Below are 16,561 nucleotides of genomic sequence, written 5' to 3' on the forward strand. Positions count from 1 at the left end.
TGTAATAGAAACAGTTGTTATCATTCCTGAGAAAGAAAGGCAGCACTTGTTTTGCTGAGTGTAACTAGGCAAAAAGCTTGGAATTTGGAAATATCAGTAGTTCTGCTCTCACCTGACATTCTCTGGGAGCTTTTCTGGAAAAAGATGGGAATCCCCAGAGAAGCTGATTAGGAGAAATGTTTGAGATGAATGTTGTCCTCAGAGTGGTGGGTCCCAGCTAGCAGAAGAGGAGAGTAGCCCTCATTTTTCTGCCCATATTCCTGCTCAGGACAGGATTAGCTCCCCTCGGCCTGCTCCCCAGGGATGTCTCACTTCCAAATGCAACTTCTTTGTTTTCCTGCTTATCCTGTGGTTGTCCAGGCCACCTTCTGTAGGTGATGGCATCTACTGGAACCTTGTGCCTGACAAAGAGCCAGCTCTGAGTTGTCCCCAGCCTTGCTCCCTGTGTCTTCTACCTCAGCTGCTGCCTCAGCTCCCCCCAGCTGCCCTGTTCTGCTGGCTGGCAGCTGCCAGCCCTGGGTGACACATGCCTCTGTCACATCCCTCTGTCCCTCGGTGCTGGCAGTCACCAGCCCCTTGTCCTTTGTCTCTGAGCTGGAGGAGCATTGAGCTGCTTGGTGTGCACAGGACTTCTCCTCCTGCCAGAGTCCTCCCTGGCTGTCAGAAATGTGCTGTTGTTCTCCCTTAGTCTCTGGTGTCCCTGGGCAGAATAATGGCTTGGTTTCCCAGCAAGCCACTTGTCACTGCAGTTGTGCATGAGATTTAGGACATGTGGAGATGGAAGTGCCCAGGTCTTGGAGTGGTTGGTGAGCTGAGTGCCAGAGTTCATGATAGATCTTTTAAAGCTCCTGCTGGAGCAATTCAGAGCTGAATGGAATATCAGAGCCAGAGCCAGGTGGATTGATCCAGCTGTGCTACAGCACATGCTGCCTCGTGCCCCAGTCACCAGGAGAGGGTCCCTCCATCCCTCCCTCAGGCTGCTGGGATGAGGCTTCTGAGCATCCCATGCAAACCATAGGGAGGCCAGTGTGTAGAAAGAGCTGCTCCCCTCCCTGCTGGCTGTGCCTGTCTGCTCTGAGCTGTTGTTTCCCCTGCAGCTGACAAACTGGACGCTGATTACATCGAGCGCTACCTGGGCCAGCTCACCCCGCTGCAGGAGAGCTGCCTGATCCGCCTGCGCCAGTGGCTCCAGGAGACTCACAAGGGAAAGGTGGGTAGGGCACAGAGGGGCACCCAGGGGGATCCCCAGCTAGGATGGGGAGCCCTGAGTGCACAGACACACTGGGGAATGAGAGGCTGCAGTGCGACACCACGGGAAGGGGTCTGGGGGTCCTGGGGGATGTTGAGCTGAGCAGGAGCCAGCCGTGGCAGCCCAAAGGGTCACTGAGGGCACTGTCCTGCCCTGCTCTGTGCCACAGTGGGCTCTCCTCTAGTCCTGGACACCACAGTATCAGAAGGATCTGAAGCTGTCAGAAAGTGTCCAAAGGAGGAACATGAGGGTGGGGAAGGGTCTCAAGGGGAGGCCATAGGAGGAGCAGCTGAGGGCACTTGGCCTGTTCAGCTGGAGGAGAGGAGATGGAGCACAGAGCTCACTGGGGCTGCAGCTCCTCCTGAGGGGGATTAGAGGGGCAGCTCTGATCTCTGCTCTGTGACCAGGGACAGGACTGGCTGGAGCTGTGCCAGGGCAGGTTTAGGTTGGAGATCAGGAAAGGCTCTTCCCCCAGAGGGTGCTGGCACTGCCCAGGTTCCCCAGAGAATGGGCACAGCTCCGAGGCTGCCAGAGCTCCAGGAGTGCTTGGACACTGCCCTCAGGCACAGGGTGGGATTGTTGGGGGGTCTGTGCAGGGTCAGGGGTTGGACTGGATGTTCCTTGTGGGTCCCTTCCTGCTCAAGGAAATTCCATGGTTCTCTGCTTTTTCCCTGAGAAGCAGCATGGGACAGGTGTGTGTCTGCTCTGCTGGAATGCCCTGGGCTCCTTTTGGTTAAAGGAAAGTCTCTGTCAGACCAGCAGGGTAACTGATAGGTGGCTGGGAAAAGAAAGGGTCTAGAGCAACTTGAGTGCCTCAAGAGGGGTTTAACTCCAGATTTCCTGATGGAGAGGGATTAGGAGGGAGGGAAAGAAGGACCAAGGATAGCACCAGAGAGAGTAGCTGGGTGGGCTGAGTAGCTAAAGATGCTTGGGAAGAGGAGCAAGTGACCCTGCTTGTAAGCAGAGAACAGTTGGATGAGGTTTCAACAGTAAAAGCTTCCTGGCTTAGCAGGAATCAGCTCAGTCAGTCAGGATGGGTTAGGTGAGCTACTCTGCATTCCTGGTTTTGTTTGAAGATTTTCATTCTTTTTCCTTTACCTGGTCTTTCCAAAAGAGACTGCTGCTTACAAGGAGCTTTGCCAGTCCTGCATGCTGTGCTGTATGTCTCAGAGCTGAGCATGTCTCATCTGAGTACAGGGAGTCTGAACATGATTTAGAATGCTGTTTTTTCTTGGAAAAGTGAATGTGAATCACCTCTGTAGAAATAAAATGTAACAAAAGATATAGTGCTATTGTTCTGCTGCTGTAGAACTCCTGAAGTTCCCTTGTGTGTGAGCAGGCATGTGGGTTTTGTTGGTACCCAGGAATGTGGATGGAGAAAGAGCTCCCAGCAAACCTCACTCTGAAGAGAACAGGAGGTGTTGGGGCAGTGTGAGAGGCTCCCAGCAGCTGATAAGCTCCAGACACCAGCAGTGCTGTTGAATTGCAAGAGCTGATAAATTCCCACTCCCAAACATCTGCCAGAGCTGGCCAAGGGCACTGGTGTACAGTGGCATCAACAGCAGCTTGGATAACTTGGACAGAAGGGTGGGGGCTGCTGGAGGCAGGTAGACTCCAGGAACAGATGTGTGATATATAGTATATTGTATATATACACAGCTGATGCAGCAAAGGGCCCTTGAAGGGCTGTGACACCTCCCTGGCAGCTGCTCTTGTGTCACTGTGATGCTCTGCTCCTGAGGAAGGAGCTGGGGCTGGGCCCCCCAGCCAGCCAGGGTGGTGAGTGAGCTGTGTGAGCAGGAACAGCTTCACCAGCAAAAGGGGCTCTGCTGGAAACTGCTTTTGATCTGTGTCTGCCTGTGATCCAGCCTCCTGTCAGATGAGAGGCACTGGACGGGCAGGGATCAGTCCCCAGGTGTGAGTGAGCTCTCAGACAGGACAGGAGGCTTTTCATGGAGCCCTGAACAGTGAGGTGGTGTGGGCTCTGCTGGGGTAGATCTGTCACCTAGTAGGTTCTGGATGGGAGGACATCCCAGAGACAGGGAGGCTTTGTCCCTGCTGTTTTCAGGATCCTGTTTTCAGCTGGAGCAGGCACCCCCTAAACCTTTGTTTAGGTTGAAAAGTATCAACCCGCAGGTTGGTTGTGCCTCCTCCATGTCAGAGGCTGGGGGATCAAGCTGGAGAAGGAAAAAGTGAGAGCACATAAGGCAAATGTGGAAGAGCTGCCCCTTGGGTGCTTGGAGCTGGGCAGGGAGTGGCAGCCCCTCAGTCCCCTGAGCTGTGCTGGAGCCCTGGGAAGTGCAGCTGAATCCTGAGAGCTCCAGGGACAGTGGAGCTGCCCCAGGCCTTTGGGTGGCCTTGCTGGGCCGTGTCCCCAGGAGGATGTGGGCACACAGGAGGGGAGGTGCTGGCTACTGAAACTTCAGATTGACCCCCCTGACTGCTCAGCTGCTTCTCCTGAGTCCCTGACAGAGCAGGCCAAAATCAGGAGCTTATCCTGCAAAGCTGGGGTTGTCCCTGGAGAGTCTCTTACCTTGCTGTGACAATCTGTTCTTTTAATTCAGAGCAGAGATGGCCTTATTCCTCTGTCAGAAATTATCAAAAAATAGATCTCCTGTTTCTTGGAAAATGGCCCTTCTTATTTTTGTCCTCTGTCCTATTTCACTATCTTTTCCCCATTCCTTCCAAAGCAGACATTACCTTTACAATCAGATACGTTGTTTCTTTAAAAATCTGAGGAGTTGAAGGAACAAACTGTAAGTGGTGTTAAAATTGCAGCAACTTCAAGCTCTCTTCAAGGCTTTGCACCATGCAGGAGAGTGCAGCAGTTTTACCAGGGAATACAAAAGCAGGCTGAAATGAAACCTTCATTTTCTTGCATGTGGGAGTTACTGCTTTGGTTGGACAAGGATAAAAGACTAATTCTGCTGTGGAATGAGTCTTCTTGGAGCTTCCTGCCTTTGGTCCAAACAGAAGTGCTGGATTTGCCTCTTGCCTGGAGCCCTGCACAGGGGAGGTTTGAAACAGGAAAATATCAAACCTTCCACCAGCCATCCCCTCTGCTGCAGAGATCCAGGAGCTGTTGTGGGTGTCTGGGCTGGGTCTGGTGAGTGGCAGCTGCCTCTGAGCAGCAGGAACACAAACCTGAATTATCTGATGAACACTCTGCTGGCTTTAAACTTGCTGTCATACTGAATTCCTCTAAATACTCCCGAGATCATCTTTGGGATGGCTGCTCTCTCTTCTCCAGGACACACAGATGCACTGTTAGAACCAGTGTTAACCTCCCCCCTGCTCCTAAGGTGCTTTAAGATTGGTTTAGGCTGCCTCAACTCTGCCCCTTCTTTAGATGAGCAAATTCTTATCATCTCTTGCTTGTGAATCCAAGATTGCTCCCTCCTGACACAGCTGCCAGCCTTGCTTTCTACCCAGCTGTTTCCCTGAGCATGGCAGTGGACAAATAAAGGAGCTTTGACTCCTGAACATGGGGGTTTGTGTCCCAGCAGGGCTGGGAGTGCTTGGGTTGTGCTAGCACAACATGGATACTCTGGAAGAGACAATCCACAGAGCTGGATTTTTTATGGAAACTTGTAGAGAATGAGGCCAAGCACTTTTGGAGAAAGTGAGTGAGGGACTGTGACTCCAGCAGCACATGCAGCTCTAATCCAGTTGGATTTGCAGCTGACAGGCTCTTAGTCAGATTTGGCACTTCTGTGGAATCCATCAGGTTTGTTGTTAATTCCTGCTGCTTGGCACTCCTGCCAAGCTTTCTTTGATTCTTCAGCTAAAGAGAACATGCCAGATCTGGAAGGAGGTTGGAATTAGCCATTCTGCAGACTTGCTTGGGAAAGCTTTTGTGCCTGTGATGTTTGGATTAGTGCAAGTGCTGGGGTGAGTGATTGGGAGAGGGTGTGTTGTAGTTTGGGTTGATTTGGATTGAGAGTTATTGTGGTGTAAGGGGGCAGGGAAGCCTTTGAAGCACTCAGCAGCTTTCCTGTTCAAACACCAGGAGCAGGGCCTGCACAAGAGCTGGAATTGCTACTGGTGGCATCATTTGTGATTCCCTCCAGTGCCTGGTGTGGTCAGTGCATTACCTGCGGCTGTTTGTTACCTGTTCCCATCCTGTGCTGATTTGCCCTGGGCAGGTGAACTTGCAGCTCCCTGACTTTCACACAGTGTTTTGGAGCTCCTTGAGGATAACCAGCCAAGGGAAACATCAGCCAGGCCAGGGTTTGCTGGAGCTCCTGGGAATTGCACTGGGGAAGGGCTTCCCACAGTCAGTGAGCTGGTCCCTGCTGTTGTGCTCCTGGCACCCTCTGCTGCTTCCAGCTGGGGTAGCTACAGAGGGAGGGAGGCGGAAGGGAACTTTGCTGTCTTAGTTTGAAGAGATTAAAAAATGGTGTCAACTGTGCAGCCTCCTCTGCAGGCCAAAGGGAACATTCCAGGGCTGATCCCGGGGCTTTCTCTCCTGGCAGATCCCCAAGGACGAGCACATCCTGCGCTTCCTGCGCGCCCGCGACTTCAACATCGACAAAGCGCGGGAGATGCTGTGCCAGTCGCTGGCCTGGCGCAAGCAGTACCAGGTGGATTTCATCCTGCAGTCCTGGAGACCCCCAGCCCTGCTGCAGGAGTACTACACTGGGGGGTGGCACTACCAGGACAAAGGTGAGGATTGCCAGCCAGGGGCTGTGTACAAATCGCAAACGGGACGGGACTGCTGAGGAACAGCCTTGAGCTGTTTGATTTTCCAGCATCACTCTCATTACATGGTTATGACAGTGGGAAGATGCCAGCAGCTCACATCCCAGGCAGCAGACCAAGAACTTAATGTTACAACTCACTTTAAAAGTTTTTTGACCAATCACACAAAGCAGAAGCACATTGACAGTAGTTCCATCCAACCACTATAAACACAGGTACCTTTGGTTAAACAATGCCTGCTTATTTTGGGTACAATACCTGCTTGTAAGCCTTAAAGCAATGCACAGAGCTCCAGTATTAAGCTTAAAACTTCCTAATATCTCACTAGATAGACTTTTCTGCAGCTTAGGGAGTTAGTCTAGACAAGCCTTAATACACAGACCATTGTTCCTTACTTTTCAACTTTTTACATAATTTTTCTGCTGATCTATCTCATGGCCACTGCTTAGCTCTAATCACAATTCTGCTGTCTCTGAGGCTGGCCTTTTGCAGCTTTCCCAACCCCTCTGATTTTATGGATTCCCACACTGAGGAGCTGCCCCTGGCACCTCACTGGTGGCCTGGGATGTTGAGGAAAGCTGTTTTGACATTTTTAAAGTTAACAAAGCAGTTCAGTGCCTGTGAGTAGCCACTCTGCTTCCCTGTAACTGTATTTCCTCTGCACAGATCAGTCAGTGCAAAGCAATTTCTCTGAACGGATTGCTTTTGACAGTGATTTTTATCCTTTTCAAATATTTAATGTGGCTTTTAAAAAAGCTATGAGAGTGATATCCTGGGAGACTAAAGTGCTGCCCTCTCTGACCCCTTTGTTTGAAGATGGGCGGCCGCTCTACATCCTCCGCCTCGGGCAGATGGACACCAAGGGTTTGGTGAAGGCCCTGGGAGAGGAGTCCCTGCTGCGACACGTGAGCTGTGCCTTTGTGTGCCACCTCTTCCCCTCAGGGTGCTGGGAGGTCTTGTCACGGTGCATCAGGAATCCTGGGATGGTTTGGGTGGGAAGGGACCTTAAAGCTCATCCCATCCCAGGGTCTAACCTGGCTCCTGCTCAGCTAGGCCTTGGACACTGCCAGGGCAGCCACAGCTGCTCTGGGCACCCTGTGCCAGGGCCTGCCCACCCTGCCAGGGAACAATTCCTTCCCAATATCCCATCCAGCCTTGCCCTCTACTTTCTGTATTTTTAAAAATAAGATCTTCAAGCCACCCTGGTTACTCAGCCATTCTCAGGCTAATCCCTGTCTGTGTTGCCTTTGATTCCAGGTTCTGTCCATTAATGAGGAAGGACAGAAGAGATGTGAGGAAAACACCAACATCTTTGGCCGCCCCATCACGTCAGTATAATTGGTTTATAATTGGTTTATAATTGGTTTTCCTGAGCCCTTGCAGACTCTCAGTGCCACGGTGGAGGATGCTGCTGTGGTCTGGGGTGATGTCCTTAGGGTTACAGTGCAGACAGCAGTGTGTCTTATGGGCTGGATGGGGACCACAGATGTATATATAAATTTATTTGGACTTAAATGCAGACAAATCCTGCAGTTTTGTTGGAAAGCAAGTATTGATCCTTCCTTACATCATTTTCATATCCCATCTCAGATTAACTTAATCTTTCTGTCTTGGTGATTTTAATCCACATCTTTGAAATTCTGTGGGGTTTTTTAATACAGGAACCTGTCTGCAGATTCCACCTTCATTTAAAAGGCATTTTTACATTCTTTTTAAGAATAGGGTGCATACCTTCACCTTCTTCCTGAGTGACAGATGTTCCTGCCCTTGGGGCTGGGTGTCTGTGTTGCCTGGAGCTCACCTGGATTCAGGTGTCTGCTGCCTGAATGGAAATGTGCTTTTATTGGAACTGCTCATGTCTCTTGTTGGCTTCCCTGGATCCTGCACGGGCTGTGGGGTTACTGTGGATCCTAAACTGAGCAGCCACCACACTCTAAAGTTCTGACAGATCTTTTTCTGCCTGGTTATTTTAGATCCTGGACATGCCTGGTGGACTTGGAAGGGCTCAATATGAGGCACCTCTGGCGGCCTGGGGTGAAGGCCCTGCTCAGGATCATTGAGGTGGTGGAGGACAACTACCCTGAGACCCTGGGGAGGCTCCTGATCGTCAGAGCACCACGGGTCTTCCCTGTGCTCTGGACCCTGGTGGGTGAAACCTGGGCTCTGCAGGGTCACAGATAGCTACATCAGCAGAGACAGGGAGGGAAAATCTCCAGGCAACTTATGGGGAGCTCCTGAAGAGCCACAGCAGAACCAGGCCATGGGGTGCCTGTAGCCCACTGGGTTCTGTCACTGCCATCCACCAGGACAGGATGAGAAACCTGGATTGGAATTGCCCATTCCACCCACACTTGTTGGGCTTTCATATAGATGGGAAAAGACAGATACCTTTTAATCTCATGCTGTAGGACACTGAAGAGTAATAAGTAGTAATAATGAGCAGTAAATAATAAATCTGGTTCTGCCTGGTGCCTGCTGACTGCTCTGGCAGTGTGAGAACATGGTTGTTACATTTCTTGTGAGGTGTGTAGGTGAGGCAGTGACTGCAGACTTGCTTTTACATGAAGCAGAAAGTGTCATGAGAGGGAGAGAGGGAGAACATTTTCAGTTTGTTATCTCTCTCTTTGGGAAGTGCCTCAGAGCTGTGAAGCTCTGCACACTGCTGAGACATTCCAGGCTAGAGCCTGAAGCATCATTGGGAGATGGCTCAGCCAGTGTCCCCAGCTGCCCTCAGTGACAGCCATGCCCTGTGTGCCCTTTGTCTTTCAGGTCAGTCCCTTTATCAATGAGAACACACGGCAGAAGTTCCTCATCTACAGCGGCAATAACTACCAGGGCTCAGGAGGGCTGGTGGACTATGTGGACAAGGATGTGATCCCAGACTTCCTGGGAGGAGACTGCATGGTGGGTTTTCCTTCCTCTTGTGCAGGTGCAATCTGGGACTGATTTCCTCACCACCCTGGCCTTCCACTGCCTTCTGGAAGGGGTGGAGCCTCTGTGCTGGCCAGCACGGCCCTGCTGTGGGCGCAGGGCAGTTCATTTGGGCACCGAGGGCTGCCCCCTGCAGTGCTGGTGCTGCCCTGGGATCTGGAGCAGGGGCAGAGGGCAGCTCTCTGCAGGGAGCTCACAGAAACCTCGGTAGTTCCCTGAGCTCAGAGCCACTGTGCAGTTCTGGCTCAGCTGAGGGGTCAGCCCGTGTCTGACAGCCAGCAAGAGTTCCTGGCTCACTGCTGGACCATCCTGAGCCCCTGTTTGTCTGTGTGTCCATTGCAGTGCACTGTCTCAGAGGGGGGGCTCGTCCCCAAGTCCCTGTACCAGACCGAGGACGAGCCAGAGAACTCGGATCACATCCGCCTGTGGACAGAAACCATCTACCACTCTGCAAGTGTCCTCAAAGGAGCCCCACACGAGGTACAGAGCACACCTTGAGGTGCTGGCACAGTGACATTTGTCCCCTCTGGGCTGGCTGGAGCAGCCAAGGGCTCCCAGCACAGGGAGCAGCAGAGGGCTCGCAGCAGCTGCTGTTCCTGCAAGGGAGCAGCTGCAATGTGGGAGTGAAGAACAGCAGTTTGAGCAGCAGTGTCTCTTACCTCTGCTGTGGCCTGATCTTCTGTAAGGTCCAGTCTCTTCCTCCTCTCCCTCCTCCTCCTCTTGGGGGAAATAAAGGGCACTCAGTTTCCCTTGTGATAGTTCAGCTCCCTTTCCCAGCAATGGGGGTGATAAAGGAAGGTGTGTGCTGGGAGCTGCTTGATGGGAGTCACCAGGAAACAGGATGTCCCAAAAAGGAGCAAATCAGTGTCAAATCAGTGTCCTGGCCTCTCTGATGGGGAGTCACTCTGAGCTGGCTCTTTGTGCCTCAGTTCCACTGAGGTTTTCCTGGAACAAGTAACTCATTTACAAGCAACTCTAATATGGGGAGAAAAGGTAAAAACACCTGAGTGGGTGTACTGTGATAGGGTTGGGAGTGGGAGGGGGTGTGTATCCCCCTCAGGAACCAAGAGCATCAGCCAGCTGAAGGATTGTGAGCCAAGTCTGTTTGCCCCAGAGTGGGGAGGAGCACAGGGCTGCCACCTGAGCACCTGACCCTGCAAAGGGCTTGTTCTGTTCCTTTCTTAGATACTTGTGGAGATCCTGGAAGGGGAATCTGTCATCACCTGGGACTTCGACATCCTGAAGGGAGATGTGGTGTTCAGCCTCTTCCACTCCAAACGAGCTCCTGAGCCAAGTCACAAAGAAGCCACGTCACCAAGTCCCTCTGGTGCAGGGGACAATGTGCAGCTCATTGACAAGACCTGGGTGCTGGGGGTGGATTACAGCCGGGTGGAATCTCCCCTGGTCTGCAGGGAAGGAGAGAGCATCCAGGTCAGAGGGGCTGGGCTCCTGCCAGCTCCAAAGTTGTTGGGCAGGGAGGGAATTGATGGTGTGGGAGATCAGGAATTGCTAGAGAAGGGGGCTGTGGTCATTGCCAGCAGCAGGAGGGGGGATTCTCTCCCTGTGCCCCCTAAGGTGAGACCCCACCTGCAGAGCTGCCCCAGCCCAGAGGCCAACAGCAGCAGGACCTGGGTAGGAATAGACCTCAGGGAGTCCAGGGGAGCCCAGGGAGATGCCCCAAGAGCTGGAGCCCCTCTGCTCTGGAGCCAGGCTGGCAGAGCTGGGGGTGCTCACCTGGAGAGGAGAAGGCTCCAGGGACACCTCAGAGCCCCTGGCAGGGCCTGAAGGGGCTCCAGGAGAGCTGGAGAGGGACTGGGGACAAGGGATGGAGGGACAGGACACAGGGAATGGCTCCCACTGCCAGAGGGCAGGGCTGGATGGGATATTGGGAATAAGGAATTGTTCCCTGTGAGGGTGGGCAGGCCCTGGCACAGGGTGCCCAGAGCAGCTGTGGCTGCCCCTGGATCCCTGGCAGTGCCCAAGGCCAGGCTGGACAGGGCTGGGAGCAGCCTGGGACAGTGGAAGGGGGTGGAATGGGATGGCCTTCAAGGTCCATTCCCACCCAAACCGTTCTGTGATCATTTTCTGGATGCCCTGTGAAAGTGGGAAATCTTTATTTAGAGTGAGTCATTGGAAAGAGACTCCAAGCTAAAATTTTAATGGAAATTAAGCTGAATAAGCTTTTTTCTTTTCCTGCTGGTACTACAGGGCTGTGTCTCAGGGAGGTGAGCCAGGTGAATGACACCTGTGCTGGGTCATTCAGCCATTCCCCCCCAGACAGCTGTGGTGACCTGCTGTCCCTCCCTCTCTGCAGGGGTCCCATGTCACACGCTGGCCTGGCTTTTACATCCTGCAGTGGAGGATGCACGGGCCCCTGCCCTGCTCCAGCTCCAGCCTGCCCCGTGTGGATGATGTCCTGGCCTCCCTGCAGGGCTCCAGCCACAAGTGCAAGCTCATCTACTACTACGAGGTGCTGGCCTCCAAGGACTTCAGGTAGGGCATTTACAAGGGGTTTACTACGAGTTGCACTGAGTGTGAGTTAAACACTTGGATATCAGAGACCCCCACAGGGGCTGTGTTTCACTGACAAGTGGATGGACACAAAATTGGTGGCATTTTCAGATTCCCTTGAATCTGTGCCCACCAGTGAAATTTGTGCTTTGGGTCTTGCTTGCAGCTGCCTGAAGAGCAGGAGATTTTTGACTGAAGAGGGTTTGTACCTTAGTTGGGAATATTTTGAGAACCTGCTTTTGGAGTAATTTAAATATCAGCTGGGCTTTTTCCCAGCTGATTTTGTTTGGCACTTGAGAAGGATGAGCACTTCTGGACAGGCGAACAGCTAGCCTTGGCAGGGTGTGCCTGGCCCCTCCTTCAGTGCCAGAAGCACCTCCCCATCTCCTGTTATCTGAGCTCTCTGCAAGCCTTAGCCCTTCCCTAGAGCTGGAGGAGGCATTGGGCAGAGCAGATTTGAGGGTGGTGCGTGAGGTGTGACCTGGCCAGGTCCTGTGGGGTCAGAGCAGCAGAAATGCCTCACTCCAGTCGTGCTCTTCCTTGGGGCTCTTCCTGAGCCCAGCCTGCTTTTGGAGATGCTGAGTTGAGACTCTGGTGTTCAGCAGCCTGGAGCCCTTGGGTTCACAAGACTGCACTTGGAATGCTCTGGAGCTTTCCTTTCTCCTCGGGGCCAGCTCCCAGAGACTCCAACTGTGTCCCTTTCCCCAGAACAATAGTCAGAGACAAGGAAAAATATCTCTAAAGGGGAAAAAAATGTCTCTGGTTAATTTTTCATAATGACACAGTGATTCTTAGAGAGCAAGTGGGAAATGATGGGCCAGAGAGCGGCTGTGTTTTTGTGTTAGAGAGGGGGAGCTGATGTGTGGGAGGAATCCCTTCATTGCAGCCTTGCTAACAGCACACCTGTTCTGTCCCATCCCAGGGGATCCATGTCCAGCCTGGAATCTTGCACCAGTGGCTTTTCCCAGCTGAGTGGAGTCACCACATCTTCCAGCCAGTCCCAGAGCAGCTCCCACCTCTCCAGATAGCAGAGCCAAGGCTCCAGCAGCAGGGGCACCCCGGGGCTGCTCCAGCCCCAAACCAAAGAGCTCCAGGCCTGAGCCATTTGGGCACAGAGAGGCCTCTGGGGGCTGCTTCAACCACAAAAACTGAAATTCCAAGGGCAGGTTTTGGGGTTTTGGGTCAGCTGCCTGCTTCTCAGTAGCCTCCTTCACCACCTGTGGATTTTGGGTGCCTGTGAGTTTGCAGGAATCCACTCCACTCCAAAGGGCTCTTCCATCGGTTCTTTCCCTCACAGGAGGCTGATGTTGCCTTACTTGTTGGACCTTGAGAGAATTCCTGGGTGGCAAAGCTAAAGGAATGTCCTGGCTGCCCACAGGGTCCTGCTTCCACACTGGGCAGCCAAGTGGGCATTCCAGGGGCAGGGCCTTGGAAGGAACTGCCAACACCTGGGTGCGGGCAGGATGGTTCAGAAATCACTTCCAGGCCAAACCAAAAACCTCTTCTGGTCTGGCAGGATGCTCTGGGAAATGTGTTGGATTTTTTTAACCCTGCTGAGAAACAAAGTCAAAAGTTGGTTTGGTTTTTTTTTTAGAAATTCCAGGCATTGAATCTGCCTGCAGTGAGTGGCATCTTCCAAACTATTGTTTCTTTTTACTCAGGTTTACAGCAATAATGAGTAGGTCTGTCCCATTCCCGAGTGGATGGGAACTGAATCCAGTCCTAAAGGGCTAAGAAAAGCAATATTTGATTTCCTGAAGGCACAAGATTTTCTGGCAGTATTACAGAACTTGCTTCTTCTAAACATGAGCTCACTTGAAACCATTCAGAGAGGCATGTATGTATGTAAGCACTTACTGAAGCCTATTTATTCTATACTAGCTTATTTTAAATTAATTTTTAACTTATGTCAGAAATGACTATTTATTAAATACAGTCACCTTTTTTAATGGGATGAACTTTGTTTTAGAAAGGAATAACTGATTGTCTTCAATCCCAAGCAATCTTTCTGCTTGGGTCCTGATCTTTGTGATCAATGGATGTTCTTGCAAAAGGGCTGCATTGGGTAAGGGCTTGTGTCACCTTCCTTGCAAGGAGAGGTGAGAGTCTCCTGCTTTTTTAGACTGTTTTTTAGGATTAAGAAACAAGGATTGAGTTCAGGAGTTGTCATGAAGATGTACTGTCTTCCTACACACCAAAAATGCCACATTTGTCCCTAAGAGCAAAGTTATCCATGTTGTTGTCCAGGTGAAAAAAAAAAAAATGAGAGCAGGTGTCAAATACTCACCGAGTTTTTATTCAGGAATCTGTGAAGTTGTTCCTTCCCACCCTGTTTTGTTTTAATCACTGGTTTTGAAGCACCAGGCTCTGCCAAAAGAGAAAAGAGCCAAAATATTTGGGACAATGGGGACTAAGAACTTTGCATGGGTTTGAGTTGTTTGGTGAGGGTTTTTTAAGGATTGGAGCCAAGGGAATCACTGTGCACCTTGCATCTCTCCTTGTGAACAGCTAACTTGGTTATGTAGAGCTCAGGGAAGTTCTGATTTCCAATTCTCAGTTGTTCCATAGACTTTCATGTTTCTCCCAGACAAATGAAACTTCTGTCTCTGGCATTTCAGCATAACTGGAGTCTGAGAAAGAGGGACAAATGTAAATGTAATTTCCACCTTTCCTCTGGAAGGTCAGGAATTCTGGAAGCAAAAGTGCATGTGTGTATCCCTCATGGAAAATCCTTGACCCAGAATAAAATCTAATTCTGGAAGCAGTTTCAGACTCCCAAAGCCTCAGGAGCAAACCCAGCCCTGTCCCCGTGTGCTGTCTCAGGATTTTACCTTCCCTTCTCACATGGTTGCTCACATCCTGCAGTGGCAGCATTCCTGTTCCCTGGGTTTGCTCTGGGTAAGAATCTCTTCCTTTGCCCTGTTTTTGGGGGTTTTTTTTGTAATTTTGTTCTGAAGTGTGGGATATGCTGTTTTCTGCCCACCAGAAGTTTCACTTTTGTCAGTGAAGCACCTGGAACTTGGGCCCTGGCAGATCTCTGAAGGGTGAGGTCAGGGGTGGTTCCACAGAGTGTTCCTGGCTCTGGGGATAATCCCATTCCCAGTTTTTCCTCTTGTCCTTTGGCAGTACCACTCACTCCTCTGCCCATCAGAGATCGTGCACAGGGCTCTGAAGCAGCTTGTGTCCTCTCCTTGGCAAGGCTGCCTGGTTTATCCCACCTGACAATTTACTCTGAAACCATTTGAATTTAAATAATTCAATATTTTTTTCCTTTTTCTCCTGAATATTAACAGGAGAAAGGGAGCAGCAGCCTGGATGCTATTCTGTGCTTTCTAAACCTGACCTTTTGAACTGCAGATACCAGAGACACAGAATTCTTCTACATCACCTTTTCCCCCTCAAACTACATCAGTGTGAAAATAAACTCAGAGTTTTCTTCACATTGAGCTGAGTCTGGGAGGGATTTTGGATCCTCAAATCTAAGCCAGAACCTTGGGCAGTGGGCTCATTTTGGGTGAGGCAGCAAAGCCCTCCCTGCTCCCTCCCCAGCAGCGAGGCCGCTGAGCTCGGGCTGTGTGCAGGGAAGGAGCTGCTGGTTAAAAAGTGGCTCCCAAGAAATTGGGGCTCTCCCTGGTCCAGATATTCCCTATGCAAACACACAACACCTACCTCAGAGCTGGTGCCATGTCCCGTGGTGGCAGGGGAGTGCAGGATGCTGTGCCAGAGGTCACACAGCCAGATGTGACACCTTTGTTGCCAGAGTTCTCCAGGTGTGCCCCATTCCCTGGGCTCTGGCCAGGGCTGGGAAGGGCAAACCCAGAGCCTGAGGATGGATCTGGATGGCCTCAGCTGTCGGTCAGGGCACAGCCCTGAGCCGTGTTTTGCTGCTCTCTGCTGTGAAATGGGCTCTGTCTCCGCTGAAGGAGGAGGGCTGAGCCCCGGGGCACCAGGGGCGGCTCCAGCCCCGCAGGGAGTCGGTTCTGGGGCTCTCTCAGGGAGGCATGGCTCCAGCTCAGTCATTCCTCAGCTCCTGAACTCAGCTCAGTCATTCCTCAGCTCCTGAACTCACTGTTGGAAACAATTCCCGAGGTGAGCAGGCCAGGCGCTCCTGAGTGACTGAGATGCAGCTGTGCTCCTCTGCTCAGCCACTCTGGTTCTGTCTGTTCCCTTTCAGGAACTGTGAATAACAATTTGTAACCCCAGTTTGGTTTCCTGGCAGATTCTGAAAATGCCATAATCCACTCAAAATTCCCAGTAGGACGTGGCAAGCCCAGCTGTCCACCACACTGGGCTGGGAAGCTGCTGGGGCTGAGGCCAACCCTGCTCCAGGCAGGGAATCCCTCATTTCAAAAGGCATTTTATGAGCTCATGCTGCTTTAATGTCCCAAATGTTTGTACTGTGAGCAATTAATGCAAGGAACAGCTATTAGAGACTTACTTGACAGCAGCTGTCAAAGATTCCTGCATGCAATTAGCTTCAATATTCCCCCACCACCTTTGTGATGCTCCTTACATCTGATTATTTCTCTCTTGGAAGGTGAAATTGGAGTCAAGTCACATTTGCTGGCTTGTAGTGACACCAACACCCCCTTCCAAGATTTCAGTTACACCTAAGTTAAATGGGCATTAATTAAGTTTTTTAGCAGCACTTATTTTTACTCCTTTGCAGCTGGCTTTGGTTTATACACTGAAATCCTCATTTTTCTCAGCCAAAACCCTCAAACCTCCTATAAGATCCCACTGCAGGGCACTGAAATAACAGATGTCCTCCTGTGATGGTGTCTGTGTGTCCTGGTAGAGCTGTACTTTTGGGTATATGGGAAATAAAACATCTCTGAGAACATGTGGAATTGTTTGATTCAACTGTTGAAATTGCAAGGCAGTGAAAATTCAAGCCTGTGTACTGCTCTCTTTGCCCCCAGAAGCAGAGGTAATGTTTGTATTCATTTTTTTCCTGCTTTTTAACTGAAATGTTTGGGCTTTTTTCTACAGAACCAGCATCTTTTGTTTAATTTCCCAGCACAGAGTGGGCTGGAACAGCACATCCTGCAGTGTGGGTGTTATTAAAAATAAAAGAGCCCCAGGGTTCCACTGGGTGGCTGAGGTTAACTGGGAAAGGATCAGCTCCTTCTGCAGTTGCACATCAGGAATTCTGAGTTTCAGACAGGT

General features: G+C 51.3%; 1 protein-coding gene across 1 annotated transcript in view; it reads left to right on the top strand.

Moving 5' to 3' along the window:
- The window catches only part of SEC14L5 (SEC14 like lipid binding 5), a 39,977-nt gene extending 23,419 nt beyond the window's left edge, over positions 1 to 16,558 (top strand). Inside the window, exons 8-17 of the mRNA XM_084216883.1 lie at positions 1,098 to 1,210; positions 5,725 to 5,914; positions 6,767 to 6,855; positions 7,208 to 7,278; positions 7,924 to 8,095; positions 8,720 to 8,854; positions 9,224 to 9,361; positions 10,067 to 10,312; positions 11,196 to 11,374; positions 12,315 to 16,558. Coding sequence (XP_084073009.1) covers positions 1,098 to 1,210; positions 5,725 to 5,914; positions 6,767 to 6,855; positions 7,208 to 7,278; positions 7,924 to 8,095; positions 8,720 to 8,854; positions 9,224 to 9,361; positions 10,067 to 10,312; positions 11,196 to 11,374; positions 12,315 to 12,420 — 1,439 coding nt within the window. The 3' untranslated portion in view covers positions 12,421 to 16,558. The remainder of the gene's footprint in view (positions 1 to 1,097; positions 1,211 to 5,724; positions 5,915 to 6,766; positions 6,856 to 7,207; positions 7,279 to 7,923; positions 8,096 to 8,719; positions 8,855 to 9,223; positions 9,362 to 10,066; positions 10,313 to 11,195; positions 11,375 to 12,314) is intronic.
- The last annotated feature ends 3 nt before the right edge of the window (positions 16,559 to 16,561 follow it).

This window comes from Fringilla coelebs (assembly GCF_963513975.1).
Source record: "Fringilla coelebs genome assembly, chromosome: 16".
NCBI lineage: Eukaryota > Metazoa > Chordata > Aves > Passeriformes > Fringillidae > Fringilla > Fringilla coelebs.